Source organism: Chelon labrosus (genome assembly GCF_963514085.1).
Source record: "Chelon labrosus genome assembly, chromosome: 15".
Taxonomy (NCBI): Eukaryota; Metazoa; Chordata; class Actinopteri; order Mugiliformes; family Mugilidae; genus Chelon; species Chelon labrosus.
Window position 1 is genome coordinate 16,671,727 of NC_140348.1, and position 24,055 is coordinate 16,695,781.

A 24,055-nucleotide genomic window follows, 5' to 3' on the forward strand; every position below is an offset into this window, starting at 1 on the left:
GCCCACACACAAGCTAGTCTTTAATTGTGTCTCATTGCAGTATTTGGATGTCAAATTCAAAAGCCTAAATCATAATAATAATAATTTCACTTTATTGTAGGTTGTGGAACTACTGCATATAAAACCCCGTTTAAGTAAAAGTACCAAAGTACAGTGGTTATGTTACGGTTTGTTTAGGTTATTTTTTTATGGGTAATTCTGTCTGTAACTTGTAAATCTTAACAGTGGGATGTGATAACCATGTCAAACCATGCGGGATTCCCCGTGAAATTAACTGGGGCGGAATAAATAAGCATAAAATGAAGACACTAAAATGTAAATGCCGTATAAACACCTTTAACTCGTGTCTAATTGCGGCAAAAGTTCAGCTACTGACACTTCAAAGGCCATTCAGACACTGTTTTCGAAATAAACACTCCAGAGTTTGTGTTGGGCAGCTGTCAGTCCTCTGTGCCCCATCATGGCGTCCCTGTGCGGGACGGGACCATCCAGAGGAGGGACCGGAGGGAGGGAGGAGGAGCAGCCGGGAATGATGACGTAGGATTGGAATGAGGGAGTGAATGTTCCGGGTCACAAACTGGACGGGAGAGGAAATTAACTCGGGGGAAGAGGAAAAAAAAAAACGAGTGTGCCACCTTCCTCTACACACTGAGATGTAGCCCGTGTTTGTTTTTTTATCACTAAGCTTTGAAGAAGGATTTTTAAAAGCGACAGAGAGTCGACAACGGAGACGAGGAGCCGGAGTGAACAGATAACGAGAGAGAGAGAAGAAAAAAAAACAGGTGCCTACAAAGTACAAAGTGAGACAACGACGGAGAAATCCCCATGTTCGTCGCGACCTGACGGACGCCAGCTCGACTCATTTACAGCCGGAGTTTCGGTGTTTACTTCCCGGGGAGAGCACCGTGTTTTAACGCTGAACTGTCCCGCCGTAGCAGCAATCTGTTGCATCCCCCTCCTTCTCCTCCTCCACCTCCACCTCCTCCTCCTCCTCTTCTGCTGCTGCTGCTGCCTTCTCCGTGCCGCCGTTTTGGTTTAACGCACGGCTACGAGATTTATTTGCAGCTCTCTCCCCCCCTCCTCCCGTGATGTTTCACTGTATACCCCTGTGGCGGTGCAACCGTCATGTGGAGATGATCGATAAACGCCACTGCTCCCTGCTGTATGTGCCCGATGAGATTTATCGCTACGGACGGAGTTTGGAGGAGCTGTTGCTGGATGCCAACCAACTCCGGGACTTGCCCAAGGTAAGCAGGAAGACAGGCAGCCTGAAGCTCGGCGATTTAAATGGCAGCGTGTTAATGTGTGCGTCTGGTTAAAGTGTTTCTGACTGAGCTGCTCACTGAGCTGATCAGGCATCCCGTGAGAGTCCGGTGGGACCAGGGGACAATAATTACGCAAGATCAGCAAGGCAGGCGGTTTACCCGGAACTACACCTCCCACCACAGGTTAACTGAACTACAGTCTAGATTTTGACCATAACAATTTTTCATAACTCCCTGCTAAGCCTTCACATTGTCCCTGATATGTCAAACCTGTCTGGACAGGTGAACAGGTTTGTGTTTAAACCACCTGTCTGAAAGTAAAAGGGTAAAAAAGAGCCATGACTGAACACACAAGAGTTAAGAGTTTAGCAACATTAATACACTCACACAAGTTTAAATGTATGCCTACAGGCCTACACCTACAGGTGAGTGTTGGGTTGTTTACAGACCTCGAGTCTTGTGAGTTTCAATTGTGCACCACCCACAGATGTTCCTAATAAAAACCTAATCTGTCATCTTGGAACTGAAGAAGCCTCTTGGATGAGTGACGCAATGTCGTTGAGAAAACTCAACATGCGTGCACTGTTTATTCGGACTGATAAGAATGAAGGGAAATATCATCAGGATGAGGCGTTCACTGCTCCAAATAAGACAGTTTGGCTCAGCCATGATGGAAAAAACACTAACTGGAGGTTAATTACTGACCTCAAAAATAGGTTTAAAATAAAAGCTCCCTCCTTTTCCTGCTATGGAAAAGGTCAGGCAAGTGTGTTTTGCGATAAAACCAGGAGATGACAGGAAATATCTGTCGTTATCGCTCGAAAACTTTCCTTAGTCAGTTCAGGGATGTCCGATACCGCAACGCAGCATACCTCCTTTTACCAAATCCTGTTCTTTTTTTATTGAAATTCAAAACATGCGTCAAAGTGACTGGATCGGATTTTAAGTAAAACGGGGGCAAGGAAGTCTGTGCCAGCAAAAACTGAGCCGACTTCCCGCCATGACTGAAAGAGAGAGTGAATCTTCTAATGAAATTAGCAAGAATAAAAACCCTCTACTGTGGATTGGTCATATGATGGCTGGTGCCGTCTGCAGCTAATACCAATCTGACATATTTGATCCATGCATCTCCAAGTTATTTAGTCTGCACTTGTAAATGTGACGCCTCAGATTTCCCAAGCTCAAGGGGGGAAGCCAAGAGTGTTGAATTCATTATGAGGAAAGTTAGCAACATTTACAAACTTGCAAAGCTGCAACCGGCGGATGGTTCATCGCGTAAATGTTTATACGTTTTGTAATTGACAAAATCTCCACATAGTTAATATAATAATTAACTCGAAACCATCCATCAGCTGTAGGAAAAACAACTTTGAAACGCGGCTCGTCTGAGTCTTTACAAACACATGTTCTGAATCATACAGAGATTGAAGCGCTCCATCACAGTGGTGCTATTTCTGTTTAATAGAAACCACGCAGAGGGACTGTGGGCCACTCAGTGTGAATTACTGACGTGCTTGGTGAAGTATGGATACACAATCCCAGTCTTCGTGCTTGTGACTCTGGATTAGGTGGGATACTGCTCCGAGGATTTGAAATTTGTTATTTCAAATCCTTTGCAGGAATGGTTCGTTAAGGTTTTCTCCGTCTGTGCTTGAAACGGAAAGCTGCCTCACCTGTGGCGTGTTTTCAGACATCTGTAGACCCTAGAGCTGCAACAGTGGCTGCTGACTTCGTGTGTGTGTGTTTTTTTTAAGCATTATCTCGTTAGCTTTTTCAGGCAAAACTGGTTTTGCTGCAGAAGTTGCTCTCAGCTCAACTCTAAGGAGTGGATTTGCAGCTTGAGAAAGTGTTAGGCGTTCTCACTGTAACCTTCAAAAACAAAGATCGTAGTTTATTGGGTTTTCCTAACTTTAGAATATGCAGTAACACTTCAGTTGGTCATAGCTTCATATATCATGCTCATGGTGGGCCAGATGGCAAGCCAGTTAGACTATTTTGTGCCTTTTGTGCATTTCTTTGTTGCATTCACGTGTTTATATAAAACATAGCTGCAGCTTAAGCCTTTCAATCCTTCAAGTAGTAGCACTGGCAATAGAGTGATACGGTTTACAATTTAGAGAAGTCCAGAAAGGATTGAAAAGGCTTCTGACAGCATATTTTTTTCGCTGGCATGCACATAGAAATTTGATGGAACAGAGATAATGTGAGCAACCTCCCATGGCCGTGCCACACAGCCCACTTTGTCTGCTGCAGAAAAGCACAGGGACAGGTATTCTGACCAAAAACAAAGACGGCATTATGTGTTTTGTTGTTGTCCCACTCGGGCGATTGTATGTGCTAGTGTTTTCTAATGAAGACATAATGAACCGATGACCTGAATTGTAAAGTACAGACCAGTGAAACCATGAACCGACCCGGAGAGGAGACGTCACGCTCGCCGGGCGAGACACAGTAAAGCCTCGTTCCGTCGTCTACGTCTGCGAGGACGTGATCGGCAGGTGCACTCCCATTGTGACGGCACACACGAGACTGCAGGACAGTTCAGAAATGTCTGTGCTCAGCTCACAAATATCCTAAGCATGTATAGCGGATGGAGGGGTGGGATTATTTGCATGCCGACAACAGAAACTCTTTATTGTGCTCTTTGGCATGTAACTAATGTCATCAATGCTTGCTGAGTGAACCCAAGAAACATCCAAGCGGATAAACCCTTGTATCAGTCCAGCTCAGTGCTCTCTGTGCGGCCTCATCCCATTTGCCTCGGAGGTGGCTAAGTGAATACACTGATGCTGACCACTAACTTTATTACTCTATCGACAATGACGAAACAAAGCCTTGACATGGTAACATATTTCCAGTCAATCATTTCCACCGGCAGGCAGATAAAAACATGCACTGGGGAGTTTTTAATGGCGAGATGAAACGGCGAAGGTGTGTTTCTACAGTGACAAGATGAGGCAAGTTGAACACAAGCAGATCTAGTTCCAGTTGTGTAACAAAGAAAAAGAAAAAAAAATCCACAGACCAAGTCAAGGCCCTGTTTCTCTTTTGTTCATTTAATTGTTTTATGTTTTATTTGCGCTGAGGCAGTGCTCCGGTTGGGCAAACAGTCACTTTCTGTTTACTCAAAGTTTCGTTTAAGCAGCGGGCCATTTGAATACAGTACATACCGTCAGTCTGGTTTGTAAATAGCATTTGTTAGCTCACTAAACAACAGCACTCAAACTAGAGGAAGAATAGGAATGCAAGACTAGCTGGCTGTTGAAATGTTCTTGCCAGTTGATCCAGTTTAAAAATGAATGCAGTTTCCACTGTCTCCATCCACAGTGACACATTCCAAAGAGCTTTGAATGAGTGTTTTTACATCAATGGTCTTAACCAGAACTCCTTTATTTGCATCTTATGCACTTATAGGACAGCTAGTTGATTAATTGATTGGTTAATAGACGGAGTTTAATTCAGTTCCTGGTCTGTCACATTTACAGGAAGCAATCACAGCCACGAGCTGTTCACTTGTGATTGGGAGTCTGACTCAGCAGATAGAAACTGCACCAACAAATGTTTTTTTCTGTGAAAGCGAAATTAAGGTGGTTAGGATCTAACAGCTCAGACAAGCATTGCACAATGAAATGACGGATTAGGGACTATGTGATCGTCTTAAGACCATGGATTGTGCATTAAGTTTTCAATATTAATGAAGACTATTGGATAGTTTCCTTCAACACATGTAGGAAACTAAATATATTTTAGTCTGTTGGTTGAACAAAGCAAATTCAAAGACACGACCTGGGGTGGATTTTGTAGACTAAATAATTTATTGAGCCGACAAATAAATAAATGCATTTGTTAGCAGCAGTCGTGAGTTTATTATATTTTCCAACCTGACAGTCTGCAAATGACCTTCCTTGCAGAAAGTGCCAAACAAAAATGCCTTGCATGCTAGCGCTAAAAATATCTGTAAATTAGTCAGTCAGTTAAAAATAGCAAAATTTTAACTGCTTTAAATCATTTCAAGCAAAAAATGCAAACAAGGTATTGGTTCCAGCCACTCAAATGAATGTGAGTATGAGCTTGTTTCTTATTCTGTGCTAACATACTGTATATATTGGTCAGTGCTGCTTGGATCAAAGCATTTTCTTCATATTTCACACATTTTATAGACGGAATTATTGATTGAAGAATATGATAAGCTGATGAACTGATATAAAAAAGAAGAGCTGTTCGCAGTTTTAGTTCAGGCCTAAGTGACCTCTCGGGTGTCTGCTGTTGTGCATGATCAGAAATGACACACACAGTGGTAGTGGTGATGCAGGGGAAGAAACAATATCCGGTTAGAGTCAGGAAGCTGCAGGGTTTGTGACCTGTGTGAAGTGGTGAAGAGAGTGGGGCTCGGAATCCCTGAGCAGGAAGCCGGTGGTCGTACTGACTTACTAACCCCCCCCCCCCATGTGATCTACAGGAAGTGTCATAAAGGTAGAGCAGTCGCTCAGTTTCTGACATGTGGCAGGGACGTTTTTAACTCTAGCCTATGCTGTGATATATAATACTGCATGTGCATGTAACATTCGCGTAATCGTACAGCGAACCTTTAATTAGACTCCACAAAACACTTGACACCCGTGCTGTTTAATTCAAATGACACAAACCACAAGCACTGCATTATACAGACTAAAGTAAACAAACCAATTGTAGGCTAATTTGCGTGTGTGCCCACACGCATTAGCCCTCCGCTAATGCTCCACCAGCTACTGCTGAAGGTGAAACTGGACACTGACCTGTGATTTGAGAGACTTGTTAATGTATTCTCGACTCGGCCTGTTTTGTTTTTTTCTGTGTCACGCATCGGCGGTCGTTCGGGGCAGGGCGCCGAATGAGTCTAACGGGAAGAACAGGTTTTGCAAACAGCTGATGATACAGCAGGACCATCTATATGCGCTTTGTGCCTCATCTGATTGTCTTTGTTGTCATCAAGATAGAAAAGCATGCGAATGAAACTGGTTTTGTTTTCTCTGGGGATGAAAGTTTCGAGGCCTCGGCCTTGAAGGTTTCAGAGCACCTGTGTTGTGTTTCTGACTGCGATCGCTGTGTCATAAAGGAGTGGCAAAGTTCAAGCAGGAAGTCTGATGGTGATAAACACTTCGGCAAAACTGACTTTGCACACGATTTAGCTTTGTTTCCCCCTTCCTTCACAATAAAAGTTCTCTGGAAATGATTGTGTCTACTGACAACCAACAGACAGGCCTTGAGCTGTTCTCTTGACATTCAAAGGACGGCTTAGGAGACAAAGACTGCACCTACACATGTTTTTCAGTGAAATGTGAAAGTGAAATTGAGGCGGTTGGGAATGAAAAGCTCAGACAAACATTGTAATAGAGGTTTGTCCGCTTGATGAAATGACGGCTTAGAGGCTGTTTGATTGTCTTAAGACCTTGCAACGACATGCGCATTTTGTAATAGGGTGGAGTTTGACTTTTGGACTCTTGGGCATACATAATTAAAATGCGACCTCTATCTGGGTTTGCTCTGCAGATAATGAACAACACATGGCATTCACACCTATGTTCATATGTCACGAACGTTTTTCCTTCTCAGCCACATCAAACATGCAGACACTGTGTTCTGTGGCTTGAAGGTGGTACGGTTAAATATTAGGGAGGTGGCGCAATCATTAAGTATTAATCGGGGATCATTAAGGCTGCTAATGTACTGAAAATGTGAAGCTAATTTTACAATTATGAGCTGCGTGGCTTATCTGTTCACCAGTCAGACAAAGGGGAACAACTGTGCAGCTTCCTCTTAGAAATAAAGATCCCACAGCCTTCAACATTTCACCTTTTGAATGAGTGAATTGTTCTCCCGAAAGCTATGCGCCGCCCAAATATTTTGAAGTAAAAAGCTGTCGCAGCAGGAAGTGCTTGCAAATGTGTTAATTTATCCGTATATGTGCAATGTTTTTGTACCTAATGAAGCAGTCGCCTTAAAGGACTGATTGGTTTTGACTTAACTGCTGCAACTGGATGAACCCTCCTGACTAGTTGGCACTCCTTGTAACCAACAAAGCTGAGAAACTGCAAAGCCCAGAGGAGAAATTCATGAGTTTTCTCTTTTCATAGAGGAACCTTTAAGGGAACCTGAAGCAGTATTGTTCAGTGCCGGCATTTCCACCACACAGGCAGGGCTCTGTCTGCTCTTGTTAAAGCGGCGTCAAGTATGTGCTTGTGATAATTGCTTTTTGCCTTTTAAATAAGTCTACTTGGATCTTTCTTCCTTGACCTGGCATATCCGGACGGCACAGTGGAGAACACAAACGTTATCTTTATGTAAATTTAAGTCCTGCCTTTAATAAAATTTGTTTTTCAAGATAAATCCCAGTTGCCAAAAAGCCAAAGGTAACACTTGTGTTTGGGGCCGTGTCATTCTCTTTGTTTGAAATAAAAGGAGACTGAAAACCTTTATTTTTGCTAGTTATCTGATGGAACAATAACGAAAGCCAGCATGTTGAGGTTGCAGATTGGCCTTCATTTCTGTACTCGTGTTTTCATGTTAACAAACTTTATTGACTAGAAGATTGTCTTGTACCTCAGTCTGCTCCTTTCTTTTGCTTTCAGTTCAAATTCTCTAGTCGTCTATTGTCAGTTTACCTGCAACTTAAGCTGATGTATGACATTTTGACATGTTGTAGCAGGAATACCCCAGGTGTTAATAACATTACTAATGGCTCCCATTAAGAAAAAATAATATCAGGACCTTGGGATTGAATTATCAAACTTCAGTCATCCAGGTCATGGTATATCCAAGAAAAATAATCATCTAAAACAAAGGTAAATGGAGTTGTTGATGTGTCAGTCAGTCATTTAGAATTGACAAGCGCCCTTTCATTTGACTATTAAGCTTTATCATTCCTTTTTACTTTCTTTGGCCCTCCATTCTTGTCAGTCACCATCTGTGACGTGGACCATAATGTCTTCCGTGAAACAAGTCTGTACAGTTATCTGTCGTCTATCATCAGACTGGCCGTGCAGCCATCATGACACACTTGTTATGTCTTACGGTATTTCAACTGGAGGAGGACTGGATGTTTCTGCTGAGAGAGGCATTTGTGTGACTAAGAATTAAGATATAGTCAGTCAGTCTGAACATGCTGGGAAGGGTTTTTGCTTCTGCGGTACAAAATTATGCCTGTATAAAGATGTGAATTTTGCTGTTTGACGTACATAAAGCCGCATACAGTTAAATGTAAAGTGCATGTTGCAATCAGTTCGAACGATTCATGGGAAATCACATAATAAAACTGTGTTTCTGTTGCATTTAATAAGAAACCAGAAGGAGTAATCCAAGAATACGTTTCATTATATTGGTGCATTGGGTAAATCACATTTTCCAATAACTGTCCAGGAAGTCTTAAGTCAAAAAGTGCTGTTTAAATTTATATATATTTTTTTTCTTCACCTTTCAGCAATTTTTCCAGCTGGCGAAACTAAGAAAACTTGGCCTGAGCGACAATGAGATCCAGAGGCTTCCACCAGAAATAGCCAACTTTATGCAGCTGGTAGAACTGGATGTCTCTCGAAATGGTAAGAAGAGAAAATGCAACAGTGAAAACCAGAACGTTACTGCTCATGCAACTGCATTTGTTAGCATTTTTTGTTCATGACTGCCAGATTATATTTTCACAGTTGAGCAACATCTCCAAATTCGGTGAATAAATCAAATTGACGGATTTGCTCCACGTCAGTGAAGCTGATGCAACATCATGGTTTGCATTAGCGTAAATCTCCCTAAGATGTTTGTAGAGACCTGCTCATACAGTATTTTTCAGTATTTACGGAGGTTCCTCTTGTAACGGAGCAGGCTTTTCAAATTAGTATGTGCTGAGGGGTATTTTCGTACTCGTGGAACTGGAGTTACATCTAGTAACCACTGTTTGCACAGTTGTCGCTGTAAATTCAAAAGCCTCATAAGTTAAGTTCAAACATTATACTATACACACAGTCATGTTTGCGATGAGTCATAATTGTCATAGTAGATGTGTTTTAAAGAGTGAGAGCTGTGTGTCATAACTGTTTAACAGTAAAACAAGTTTATTCTAGATTAGATTTGCCATTATTGTTGTTTTTGTCGAAAGCAACTCCCTTTAACATGTTCTTTAATTGTTGTTTCACTGCAGCTGCATCTTTTTTTTATTTTTTTAAATAAATCTAGACCCTAGTAGATTTATTAAATTGCCTTTTTCTCTCATATAGATATTATGGAAATTCCAGAGAGCATTTCATACTGCAAAGCCCTCCAAGTGGCAGACTTCAGTGGAAATCCATTAACAAGGTAATTAAGCCAGGCATTGTTGGTTTAAAAACCGATACCTGTCTTCATATTTAATTCCTTTACTGATTTTGTCACTTATTATATTTATAGATCTCCGAAACAGGCTTATTTGTCCAGACTAATTAAATAGTTATATAACATATGTTTGTTGTGTAGAAGAGTCTATATTTCCTTTATCTGCACTGTGTGTGTTTTTTACGCTCCTCTGCTGTTAGGCTTGTCGTTAGGAACGTTTATACTCCTGACAGATTGCACATAGTGCGGTTTTCATTGTGTGGGTGGTGTTAATCAAGTCTAATTTTCACCTCGGCAGGGAGGAAAAAAGTTCCCCATTGTTTTGCAGTGTAGAATTTAGTGGGTAACAATGACTAGTAGGTACTGTGGTACTGGGGTTCAATACTTTTAAAGTGCACACACACTGTTTTTCGACAGTAGTAACCTAATTATGCACTTTTACATCAGTTCCTCTTACAGCTGTTCAATCGTAAAGCTGTTGTTACAACTATGGCTTTACAGGGAAGTGATATCATGTTGTGTTTTTTAATAAATTAAAGTCTGTCATTTTTTTGCCCTATAAATTACTTTTATGTTCACACATGAACTGTTTCTAGAAATTAGAAATTATTACAAACCAAAACCTTTTTCACAACCAATTTTTATTTTTTATTTTTTGGATTGAGGGCCAGTTCCAGATTTACTTTTAGCGCTGGATGTTGAGTTCACATTGACTGATTAATTGTTTACATTTAGCTTCACACTTAAGCCAGGGAGTGTGCCTGGGTCCACATTCCAGCGGCAGGTTTCAGGTGAAAGGCCAGTCAGGGAGCCTGCTTCACAAATATACAAAACCTTTACGATTTATTTCTGAAGACTTTGTGAATTACTTTAATTTAATAAGATCTTTGCATTTATTGATCCGAAATAGTGTTTTGGATAGAATTACAAGGCAGAAGCAGGCAGTATAAGTGCAATGGGCTGCCATTAGTAACTGAGATAACCACAAATCAAAGGATGCTAGAAGCATAATTGTATCCCTACTGCTGTGTGACCACAAAGTGGCATCTAAGTATTTCCATTTGGCTGAGGCACAACCACATTGCTTCGCTCAATTCATATTAAAGGATTTGTGTCTTTAAAGTATTGTATTTTGTATAAGCAGAAGATGTGAGTGCAAACTGTGCTTTGTTCATGGGGATCTGAGCACAGTCGTTTTTTATTTTTACTAGTTAACTGATAATGTCATGGACTGTTTGTGTGTCAGGTGCATGTTTGAAGCAGACACACTGTACGTGAGCTACTGGAAATAAATGTCACATTGTCCAGAGGCATACAATATGGCAAGAGTTTATAGCAGCGTATAGTAATTCAGTCCTGTAGTGTTTACTGTTTAAAAATGCTTTTTAAATCTTCTTGTAAATCCCTTTGCAGCTCACACTGTGGCCTCTTCCTTACACTTGCAGGTTACCTGAAAGCTTTCCTGAGTTACGGAATCTAACATGCCTTTCCATCAATGATATTTCATTGCAATCTCTTCCGGATAACATCGGGAAGTAAGTACATTTAATGCCACCTTTACCAGTAAAACATTTCTTCACTCTTACCTTTCCCCCTTTTGTTGTCCTCATCCCTCTGGACAACAGTCTTATTCACACCTGGCTTTGGTCTGCTGTGGGGAAATGGTTTAATCAGCATTTATTTTGAGGTTACGTGTCTCTCCAGTTGTCAGGTATTTATTGAGTTTAGCTCCGATTAGCAGCAATTGAAACATGACACATCCAATTATTGCCCCATTTCTGAAGCAATGTTATGACGCTGCGAAGGTTTATAACCTCTGCCACTAAATTGTGAGTCTTTGCCATCTCAACCATAAATTCAAATCTAGGCCAAAGCAGCACTCGACACTAGTTCAGTCATCGTTGAGTCTGAAGAGGTTTAAGTGAATGATATCGAAAAGTAAACGTCGTAGCGTCGTCCTTAGCCTCTAGGCTGATTTCTGTTGTTTACCAGCCCTGCTTTCTGACACATTTGAATCATCAAACGTGACGCACAAGAAAAAAATTGTAGGGAGGCAAACTTGTTTTCTGGTAATGAGAAAGAAGTTCATTGTCCAGCAAGTTTAGCTGCATTTAGAAATCCCACATTAATTGTAGTCTCAGAATATTGTGACAAAACAAAAGACATTTATTTCATTCTCATTATAACTAAAGGCATAAAAGTTTTAATATCCCCCTTCATGATGTGCCATCTATATATTGGTCAGCTGAAATAAAACACCAAGCACGAGCAGCAACAGTTTTCCTTTTAAAAAAAAAAAAAAAAAAAAAAAACATTCCTCAGGAGTGACACTTCTCCGTGTGCGTCTTTGCCTGCGGATAAATTAGTCAGGCTGAGAACTGATGCTGTTTATTTTAGCCAGCGGGCATGGTGGATCCTCCTACACAGTCAGATAGCATATGCTATGGCAGTGTTCCTTCTAAAAACAATTTCACAATCCAGATCATTTGCTCAGCTGTCAGTGCACAAAAGTTTTATGGTAAAAGCCGGTGGGAACGGAAATATACACACAGGATGTCCAAGTGTTTCTCTTGTATTTCTCTTTCCTGATTTCTTCCACAACACACCAACCACACCATTCCTTACACCAGTCGGCACCGTCTCCTTGGCTGCATTGTTTTTGTTCATAAAAGGTAATGGTAAATCCAGAAGGGCGTGTATGCCAACATTTTTATTCCTATGAGGTCTTTTTTTTTTTTTATTGTTGAGATCAGTTGTAATTTAATTTAATAACAAAAACTATGTGCTCTTAGGTCAAAGTGCCACAGGGGATGTTTTTAGTAGATGTTAGGAATTCAGGGGCAAAAGGATTTTAAACCCTTTTACACAACGATGGATTTAAAGGGATATAAATATTCTGAAGGTGCGAAGAATTCATAGCATTTTGAGATTTCTCTGTGTTCATATTACTTGTTGATCAGGCACATTGAAAAAACGAAATACATGCATGAGACGGTGGGTGAGTGAGAGGCACCCACCTGTGATTCTGGTAGCTATTTGCTAATGTTAACGGAGTATGGAGTTCAAAACAAGTAAAAGGTTTGCAGTCGTGCTCCTGATCTTTCCGAAGTCCGATCATTATTCTTCCTCATGTTAAAAACTCACTGCTCAAGACTTCAAACAACCATCAAAACCCAACTCTAAAATCCGTAAAAGCCATAAAGTCACAGAGGATTTCGGTTCAGTTTGAATTGAATGCTGCGTTGGAAATGGCATTAATATTTCTTCTGATTTGTGGTCTGCTTGCTGGCAAACTATGTGCTTCCTAGCAACGCTGTGCTTTTCGTGCACAGGACGGATTTCACTCCCCTCCAAAAGATTTGTTGTGCGGCAAATTCTTTCAGAAATTATTTGATTACAATCCCAAACGCAACATAGACAATGGCTGCAGGCTTCAGAATAGAATTTACATGTGTGTATATATACCTGATTTACATTATTTTGATTCTGCGTGCTGCGTCTTAGGGTTACCTCTCCTTCCTCCGTTTGCCTCGTGGTGCGGCATGCTCCCCACATATGTCCCATATTTGTCTTGCATAACTCATGACTTAGGGCCTTCTCTATGTCGGGGGAAGAAGGTAATGAAAACCATAACGCAGTTGGAGCAACACGCAGTGGCTTTTAAGAAGTAGATAAGACAAATGTCCAAGAGGTTAAATTACATCAGTGGGTTATCTGCTAAGATGGCAGGGCTTTCTGATGAGAGACGGCGTGCACGGAAACCTGATGCGGTTAGGTGGTTGTTTTCATCATTCAGCTGATCACTGGAGCCAGAGGATTTCAGGCGGAGCATGCTAGAAGCGGAAGACCGGGAGATTTCTTTTTAATCTCTGGCTCAGTGATGTGCTTTGGCGAAAGAAAAGCACTCCCAGAAAACGAGATTATGGAAAAAGGGGAAAAATTCGCTGTAGCATTTCACATTTTCACAGCTGATGAGTCTAGATTTCATATAGACTGAATTTACAATCTGCTCAAGCATACCCCCTTGGCTCAGGTCAGTATTTATTTGCTTTATTTGTCTTTTTAAGCATCTACGTCTGCAGTGCTTGTTTTATGTCAGCGAAAGAGTATAGCTAATTGACTTTAGCTTGGCAATCCTCAATCCTTTTCCCGTTGAGAAAGACACCTTGCTTGTTCTCTTGCACAACACGAAGTCTGAACTGTTTCGTCCGGCTCAACAACATAGACTTTGCACCGTTCCAGTCGGTTATTGTCATAAAATCGCGCATTACTTGGGAACATAAACGGTACTAAAGCGAGAAACGCAAGAAGATAACAGTGTACTTCGGTCTGGGATGGCCCCTTCGGACATTTTGCTCTACATTTAAAGTATGCAGCGGTTGTTTATGCTGCTGCAATTTTATTGCCTTGATAAGGCTGACACACCTCCAAAGTGCTTCCTGTTTGCAGATATCTGATGGCAAACGAGACCTTCTATATTTAGCTATCATCAAACTTTTTTTTTTTTTTTTTTGGTAAACATATCATAATCATCCTTCTTTTTGTCATTGCAGCCTCTCCAACTTGGTATCACTAGAACTCAGAGAAAATGTGTTGACATTCCTGCCAGAGTAAGTATTCAACCAGGCGTGCTGGTTTTTGTGGACATGTTTGTGCATAATTACGTGTCTGAGTGCAAAGGGAAGGAAGTGCATTTTCTCCAGAGACACATTTCGAGGAGAAACATTTTATTTTGACTGTATTTTAACTTCCATCTGTCATCCACAGGTCTCTATCTCTGCTTCACAGACTTGAAGAACTCGACCTAGGCAACAATGAATTGTACTCTTTGGTGAGTTGCCTGTTTACTCGGAGGAACGCCACATGTTTCACAAAATGAGCAGACCAAAACTTTTCCCATTTCCTTATCCTTGTAATGCTTGCTTAGATTAGCATCCCTCGACGGGAGGATGACCATCTGTTTTGCGCCGTGGTTTTAATCTTATGTGAGGGGTTTATCTCTGAGGATGAATGATTCACAGTTTCCGACGGAAACGGAAAAAAGTCAGACTGACAAGAATTATTTTTGGGTTTTATTTGACTTATAACTCACGCCTACATTTAGAAAAATGCTATGTAGTTGATATACCATAATAAAATTCCAATTAATGTGTATTTTTGACAAATTAAAAGTAGCCATGATTCACACCAGGTGAATTATCCTGTGAAAGATTTAAATAAAATCAACAACATTATGAGAAACAAATCACTGATACTTTTTGTTTTCTTCTTGTATGTTGTTTTTATTTCTGTCTTTCTATTTTTCTGCCTCTAATCTTTCCATTTCCTGCATTTCTTCCTCCTGCACAGCCCCAGTCAATAGGCTATCTTGCCAGCTTAAAGGACTTGTGGCTGGATGGAAACCACCTGGCTGAAATACCTGCAGTAAGCTTGTCATGCATATGTGTTTTTGTCTGTCTATTAATTATAGTATTTCATAAAAGTGGACTTTTGAATAAGAACATTTCTGACAGAAAAAAAAACGCCCCTTGATAACAGAAGTCTAGTCTTGGATTAATGTCACGCTGTGTTAGCGTACGTAAAATGTCATGTAATAATTCCTTTCGACATTATCTGAGTATCCCCAGTTTAAATGCATGTACAGATTCTACTGTGTCCTTGCTGCTGTATTATTCTAACGTGTTTGCTCACCACAAGTCTTTGCTCCGAACCTTAGGAGATGGGCAGTATGAAAAGCCTGCTGTGTCTAGATGTATCAGAAAACAAACTGGAGCGACTTCCAGAGGAGCTGGGAGGCCTGGTGTCACTCTCAGACCTGCTCGTGTCTCAGAACAACATAGAAGCTCTGCCAGAAAGCATCGGTATGTTACATGGCGGTTCTTCAACCTATTTATTAGAGTGATTGTGCTACCTTGCGAGCTCATCTTGTGTATGTTTGGGCAGTCTTATCCAACAGGTTGTTTCTCCTCTCACTTCATGTGTATGTTAAACTCACAGAAGATGAAATATGGTGTTAACTTAATGTGGCTAGCTGATATGCAACCCAGAAATGATAAATTCATTGCTAATCCATGCATACAAGGATTTATTATTTTAAATATATACATTTTCTTTCATTGCAGGAAAACTAAGGAAACTCTCCATTTTGAAAGTCGACCAGAATAGGCTAACGCATCTTCCAGAGAGCATTGGCAACTGTGAAAGTCTTACTGAACTTGTGCTCACGGAGAACCAGCTACAGGTTTGTTTTTTTTAAACTGTGCATATACTTTAGTATGGTCCTCCGGGTCAAGTGTGAGTGTTTAAATATCATATCATTTGATATAAATATGGTCTTACATGGGTCTACTGCCCATGGATTCTAAAAAAAAAAAGAAATTAGTTGAAAAGATATTGGCTGAAAATGTGTAACAGAATTAGGTGATACATTTTATTTAAGGCTTTATAAATAGTCAAACAGAGGACAAAAGTTGCATGGTCAACAGGAAGACAACATGAGGGATTTATTTAATTTAAAACATTATTGGATAATCGGTATCATCACACAAATTGTGCAGAGATTGGTCTTGACTGGCACATCGAGGCAAACTCGGGGAAAAAAAGCTATAGCCAAGGCTGACGTGCAGACTGTTGACGTGCATATGTTTAAAGTTAACCTAAATACATGACATGCAGAGAACCGCATCTTCCAAATTACATTAAGTCTGCACATTTCTTTTTGACTCTAATCTAATAGTCTGCATCAAAACCACACCCATGGTGAAAGGAACTTTTGAGTTCACGTAAAGCATACAAGAATCAACTCTTTTTTTATGCTAGGCTATGCCAACAACACTGGCACAACCTATGTTTTCAGATTTAGGAATACGTCGTTCCTAAATTTTAAAGGAAACACCATAAAGTTATTTCTGAAGATACAGAGAGCGTCATGGACACGCAGTGAGTGAAACAAAGCTGTGCACACATGGCCACTCCCACCACTTTCTTTCTACTTGCGTGGTGATAAATGAAAGGATTGTGAGCAACAAAGTGCATGAAAGCCCTACACTATACTGCTGAAATGTGGAGGATTTGATTGGCCATAGTCATTTCCTTTTTACAGATAAACTGATCAATAGGACAGACCGTTTTAATGAGTCTACACAAATGAGGAAATTAAATACTTAATGCGCCTTTTTTTCTTTATAAACGGGTTTCTGTGGAACGTCATCACCGGAGAAAGCTAAGGGGAGAAAGCAGCTCTACTTCTTCTTCTTCTTGGCATATCTCTGCTTTGAATCGTGGCTTCAAACTGCAACGTCCACAAAAAAAAAAAGAAAAAAGAAAAAAAGATGAATGAAAAATGTGTGTGGGTTTGAGTAGTTTAGGGATTTGGTTAATATTTCACCATTTCAGAGAGCTAATTGATTGATGTTCTCTGCATGGTCTGGACTACATGGCTTCCCAGACCTAGCTGTGTGTCATGTGTTTCTCATCAGGAGAGGATAAAAGGGCAACAAAAGTTCTGTTCAGTTTTATTGACATACCTGATAACTATCCTAATAGTCAGTAAGTCAGTAACTACTGATAACAACGGTTGACTACAACCTTATTGCTACCAAAGTGGTGTTGCCCCCTGAATGCTTGCGAGCATGAAACCCGTGTTTAAAAACCTCTCAAGCTCATATTGATGGTTTTTGCTGTTTTGGTTACCGTTACAGAGTTTGCCTAGGAGTGTCGGGAAGTTGAAGCGACTCTCCAACTTCAACTGTGACAGAAACCAGCTAATGTCATTACCTAAGGAGGTAAGCTCTTCATTTACAGATCATCTCACTCAGACGTAGGACGTAGTTTGTTGAGAGGCGACTGACAACCAAAAACTTTAATCACATGTCCACTTAAGTTTAATATTACATTTTTGCCTGACCTGAAAACCTAAACATGTTCTACACTGACGGGTCTTTAGTGATGTATCGCCAAAAAGTGGCGCAACTTAGAGTGAAACTATACACCGATCAGGCATAACATTATGACAGGAGAAGTAAATAACATTGACCATCTTGTGACAATACGATGTTCTGCTGGGAAACTTTTGGACCTGGTATTTGTGTGGATGTTACTTAGACATGTGCCACCCACCTAGACCAGACCAGGCACCCCCACCTCATAGCAATGACACTCCTTGATGGCAGCAGCCATCCCCAGCAGGATGCAGCCTGACACAGGCACACACACAAAAACGGTTTAGGAACAACTAAAAAAAAACATGAAAAACAGCACAAGGTGTTGACCTGGCCTCCAGATTCACTAGATCCCAAACTGATCAAGTATCTGTGGGATGATCCACAGAGGCCCCCCACTAACAACATCCTGTCGCCAGACACCACAGGACACCCTCAGAAGGTCCATGTCCTCTGATGATGAACTGTTTTGGAGGCACAAGGGAGATCTACACAATATTAGGAAGGTGGTCATAATGTTATGCCTGATCTGTGTAGTTGTGACACAGTGAAATTCAAACAGTTTTGAGTCCCTTCATGTAATGTCGTTCAGTCAGACTGGCGTTATTTTAATATAATGCTTTAATGCAAGATATTTTATGCAAGATTAGATTTCATTCTACCGAATTAAAACTCAACTAAAGTTCATTCACATTCACCTCAACAATGCTCCCGCTTGTTGCGCTCCCTCCTTCCATTTTTACTTCTCTGTCGTCTGCCTGCCTCAGCCTCGGCCGTGTTTTGAGTGTGCCCATTGTGTTTGTATGTGACATTCTTTTCTAACCTCTTGTCTGTTTAAGTGAAGGCACGCCTGGTTTAAAGCTCCGTCTGAAAGACCATTGTGTCTTATTGATGAAAAGCCTGCAGTGTTTAGAGAAAGAAAACAGTTCAACACACTTGGCCTAGATAATGAATCGACGCCATCACTGTTTTTTTCACAGAGGCATTGCATGACATCTCTTAACAGTGACAGCGTTTACTTGAACATTGACCCAGTTTTATTCACTTTAATTGCCCATAACACTTTTCTTTTGTGGCTGAATCGTGTCTGGGCTTTCATGAGAACAAACAACCGTTACTACTGAATTTATTCCCACGCGTGAATGCGTTGAGCACCTATCACTTTTACTAATCTGATGCGCTTAACCTGCACCTTTTAGCATGATGAACCTAGCTATGCTTGTTAACATGTGTCTCTGAGCAGATTAATAGATTACAAGTTCAGATGGTCCATCAGGCCTTTGTTTTGTCTGGCTACTAAGCCTAATTGTTCCTAATTTTAGGTCCCTCTGCCACATCTCATTGACATTTCATTGGTTTGCTGTCAGGATCACCAATTCTGGGACAAAGTGCCCAACTGCTGACAATAGATTTACTCTGGTTTCTGTTGGTGGGGGACTGTTTAAAAAAAAAAAAAAAAATCAGCATCTAGGTTGCATTTTAATGCTATGGCAAAAAATACGTGCAGCCTGATCATTTTGTCTCTCCTTTGTCTCTCCTAGATCGGGGGCTGCAGCGGTCTGAATGTCTTCTGTGTACGAGAAAACCGACTGACGAGGATACCGTCAGAGCTGTCCCAGGCCACAGAGCTGCATGTGCTCGACGTCTCTGGAAACCGGTACGCTCACAAACACTAGTCTCGTGGCGGCAGAGACGGAGACTGTAAAAACGCTCCTTAATAATCAGTAGTGTGAAGTGAATTGAATGATGAGACATGATTTAACTTTAGTTTCATTGTGCTTGTACTTATACTTTCTGGTCTGCAAAGATCATTATTATTATTATTATTTTATCAGTCAGATCTTGTCTTGGCTTTTGTTTCTATGCCTGTACCTGTTTTTCTCTAAGCTTTGTCTTCGGAGAAAGCTGTACATATCTGCTGCTTGAGTCACACTCAGGCATGTCCAGCTCTGTGTCTGGAAAGAGCCCCCCCCTTCTGCTGCCCCCCCACATAGACCAAACAACTGCCCTTATCCAGGCTGTATGTTTTGGAGATGAGAACCAGTAGGTATGTGGTGGGCTGCTGATGCAATGATTTATTTCCCGTCTGTGTTCAGGCTCACCCACTTGCCGATGTCTCTGATCACACTCCGACTGAAGGCCTTATGGTTATCGGAGAACCAGTCACAGCCACTCCTCACCTTTCAGACTGATGAGGATCCTGAGTCAGGAGAGAAGGTGCTCACCTGCGTGCTGCTGCCTCAACAGCCCTACGAACCAGACAATAAAGGTAATTATTTCTATCAAGTTGAAGCCTGACATAATCAGGAGTCTTTGAGTAACCACAAAACATCTGTGCAGTCAGGAGCAGTAACTCTCTAATTTAAAATGCTGAATGTACTGTAAATACATGCAAGTAGATCAGCGTGTCCATGCTCTTAAAGTGACGCACTTCTTTTAGAGTGAAAGGAGGACTTGGTGCCAGCTCTATGACATTTGAGTAATACTCCTCATCAGTCCTTGCATCGTCTCAGAGTATTTAGTGCCCTGCGGTTTTGATGACAGTATCACATGATCTGCTCGGGGAAGCACAGCGTGTTCCTTGCCCTCTGATCCTTTTCCTGCAGTATCTGTTGATTACGAGGTCCCGTAAGAGATCACAGCGCTTCTAACAGATCAGGCCCTCTCCCGTCCCTTGAGGCCCTCCTTGGTTATTTTATTTTTTTTTTCAGAAATGTGTTGGATCGGACGGCTAAAGAGGCTTAGTAGCGGTTGGCCTGCTGCCATTAAAAGCTCACCCACTGGGTGGAGAGATGCGGTCGAGGGCCGGCTCTGTCTCTGCCTAGTACAACAGTTTATTGTAGTAACTTTCCTGTGCTGTCATTCACACATTTGCCTTGATCTGTGTAGTATTTTTGGTTCGTTGCGAATTGCTTTGCTTTTGAAAAGATGCTTGTTTTGACCTCAAACAGAACTGTGAATTAGTTTTGTGACGTTGTGTCTTGTGAAAGAAATGCAGCAACTGGTGTAGTACAGGCGATTGAGGTTGAGGCTGGGGGCAGGGAAGATTGTGTTGCTGTAAGCCTGTGACTAAGCTGGGATTTGAAACTGTGATCTGGCAGTTTCAGGCTCTCTTATTAGCGCTGGGTTGTGTGACAGCTTTCATTCCTTGCGTTGGCAGCTCGCAGAGAAGCAGTCGTAACAACTATATTGATTTTAGTCCGCTAAAATATTCACTCGAGCTTGCACTTTCAGTTTTTGTCTGAGCATTTCACTGTGTGCATGAATTCCACTGATACATCATATGTCGTCTCTTCTTTAACATCCCCAGGCTCTGATAACCTTACTCGCTTTGGAGCCTTGGAGAGCTTGGTGAATGACATGGCCGATGAGACGTGGGACAACAAGGCCGTGAACAGGATCAGTGCCATTCACTTCCTAGATGATGGTGATGAGGAGGAGGATGATGACACGGTGAGACCAGCAAGCTCAAAGGCATCATGTCGCACACAGTGGTTTACTGAAGTATTTTCCATTGTGAAACGTTACGGCTGAGGATATTCAGTATTTTTATTCTTATCAATAAATCCAAAACGACGAATTCCTCATCCTAAGAAATATTCCCTGTGTATCCAAATACATCTAATTGAGCATCATGGCTCCCTGAGTTATCTTTATCCTTTAATGTTCGTATTAGAGAAGCAGGATTAGCCTACAGGTATTATAGGCTAAATGCTATCACCAGTATGCTTAGATGCTACAAAATAATTACATGCACAGAGCGACGCCACTAAAACTAGACATTTTTACCTCCAGAATTAAACAAAAAAGATCAATAGCTGAAATAGTTTGACTTGTTGCTTAACAAAAACTCTTCCTGAAATGAAGTCACTTTGTTTTTTAACTGTCTTGTCCTTTTAACTCGCCTGTACTGAGCTTTTCTGTTAAAGCGGGTTTGTTCTGCAGCAGGTATAAGAAATGCACCAATACTCTGAATCTGTTTCCCCCCCCCACACAGGGAACACTACTTAGGCGGGCCACGCCTCACCCCGGTGAGCTGAAAACTATGAAGAAAGCGGCCGAGAACCTCCGCAACGACATGAACGCCGCCAAAGGCCTGGACTCCAACAAAAACGAGGTCAATAACGCTGCAGACAGAGTGACAACGTCTGTGTGACCTTTACCTCAGAAATGTTTTTTTTCTTCTTTTTTTTTTTTTTTTTTTTTAAACCTCCTGTGTCTCGCCGTGTTGTCCTGCACATCCCCCCGCAGCCCCCATTTTTGTTTTTTTCTTTTACCTACAAACCCCCGGTGTGGCCTACCCCCTTCCTGTGATTAAACCCTGGGACGCCTGTAACCTTACTCCATCTCCAGTCCTGTGCGATACATGCTACCAGGGCCGCCGTGCCTTCCTCTTTTTAAATAATGTCCACAGCAATAATCTGCACAGAGATGCTCCTTTTAAAAGAGATTTTAAAAGACTCTTTTTGTTTTGTTTTTAAATATACTTTAGGTAGTTGCACTATAATAAATCTTTATAATATGGTCAGACCTTCTTAAATGTATTATATATTGTTCTATATCTTTTTTAAAACACTGGGTGAATACTTCTTTTTATACTTTGGGGAAACAAAAGCAGGAGTTTTTGGACCTACTGATTGAGGAGTATTGTATAGTCTCTTGTGAATATGGATACTTTTATATTTTTGGCAGCTCAGATGTAAATAAAAATGTATAGCAAATTTCTTTTTCAAACTTGGTACAACTTTCTTTTTTTTTTTTTTTTTTTTTAATCAAAGCCATGAACAAAACAAAGTCACTAATGTCTTATTCGATCCATATAATTGTCATTGGTTGAGCGGATGGCCTTGGATCCTGTTTTTTTTTGTTTTTTTTTTCGTTCATTTAAAAACATTTACACCTCTTTTTTTTTTTTGGATAATAAATAGATTCATTAATTAAGTACTGCACATCAAACTTTAAATTACTCATCTGCAGTGTAATTATGCAGAAGTAACAATGCTGTCGTATTTATATGTGCCGTGCTTTACTGCTTTGCGATGTTTTTCCAAATAGATGCCAAAAACAGCTGTATTTTTGCTATTATTATTTTTTATTTTTTAAGATTTCTTTCCCTTTAACAGAGAGTACTGTACAGAATAATCACAGAGGTGTTGGTGTTGAGGAAGACGCCAAAAGGGTGGCATCCTTTAAAAATGCAGTTGTTAAAGTTCCACTTTAATGCACTTCTCAGCGTTGCTCAAATCTTATTCGTTTATAAATGGTACAAGATAAATTGTATTATTTTGTTTTTAAATTGATTGCAAAAAAAAAAGAAAAAAGAAAAAAAAAATACGGACCAGGGAAATTGGTTCAACTGTTGGTTTTATGTTTTTAATTATTTCTCTGATCAAACTGCACAAGATAGATCTCACATGGAGATATGGAGGTTTGGATGACTTTTTAACCACTGATCAATAAAAACGAGTGCAACACTAAACATGCTTGTTATTCCTTTAATTTATATTAATCAGCCTGTTAAAGAGGTATCAATTACTTTCTTGCTTGATGTCACCTCGGCTAATAAAAACTGAATTTACTTGTCAGATATAAATATGGAGTCTTTTTTTAACTACCCAGTGTCTAAAATAATATACTGAGTAAACTAGCTTGTTGAGGCAGTACAATAAATTCCATTTCCTGACCCTTTCATTGCTTTCTCTGTCTGTCCAGTAGTGCATGATGTTGCTGTAATGCGCTGCCAGCATGTGACTTGTCTGCCCTGCACGTGCTGCATGTTGTACTGATACTAGCATGCTTTATCTATAATGCATACCATATATATATTTACATATATATATATATATATATGTATAGATTGTGGTCACCACATCACAAACAGTGAAAGCAAAGCTACAGATATATAAGAATCTGCATCTAATGATGCATCGTCCTAGTTTGCAGCTCTCATGCAAAAGCTCTTGGATATCTAATTTGCCATTTAAAGATGAGCACACTATCATTATTATTTCAAATACAAATTTGCTGATACATTAAAAACTATCATCTATGAAAATATTTGTTATTCAATTGCAATCTTTTATTTAGTGGCTTTGCATTACAAGCAGTAAACTCTCTTTACCACTGAATCATTCATTCAAAAGAAGAAAAGTGTTGGCAGAAGGCAGAGAAAGAGACAAAAACGAATTAAGCTTTAAAGATACAGCTTCTACACTGCCTACTTTGAAACATGCGCTGTATTATGGATGGTGGAGCTGGATTTTATTCTTCACAGATTTTCAGTTCAGGATCAGCTTTGAGAAACCATGCCTCTCCCACTGATCTATTACTGTCACTACGTATTTCCTTTGAGATGTTGAACACTGGAATAAAAGTTGTAGCAACAGGTGGTTTCTTCTGATTATCTCCAGGAGTGTAGAAATCCTCATACTAACCCGTTCCTCAGGACCAGTTGCCAAAACTGGCCCATCCCAGGCTTCAGGTGGGTGGCAAACAAAGAGTGTCTGCCGGGGA

General features: G+C 40.6%; 1 protein-coding gene across 1 annotated transcript; it reads left to right on the forward strand.

Moving 5' to 3' along the window:
* The first annotated feature begins 583 nt into the window (after positions 1-583).
* lrrc1 (leucine rich repeat containing 1) lies at positions 584-23,316 on the forward strand. Its single transcript, XM_084562111.1, has 14 exons — positions 584-1,247; positions 8,722-8,839; positions 9,509-9,587; positions 11,048-11,137; positions 14,156-14,212; positions 14,370-14,433; positions 14,952-15,026; positions 15,319-15,463; positions 15,725-15,843; positions 17,303-17,386; positions 19,084-19,199; positions 19,639-19,811; positions 20,853-20,995; positions 21,540-23,316. The coding sequence occupies exons 1-14, from the start codon at positions 1,089-1,091 to the stop codon at positions 21,696-21,698; spliced, it is 1,581 nt and encodes a 526-aa protein (XP_084418237.1). The 5' UTR covers positions 584-1,088; the 3' UTR covers positions 21,699-23,316.
* The last annotated feature ends 739 nt before the right edge of the window (positions 23,317-24,055 follow it).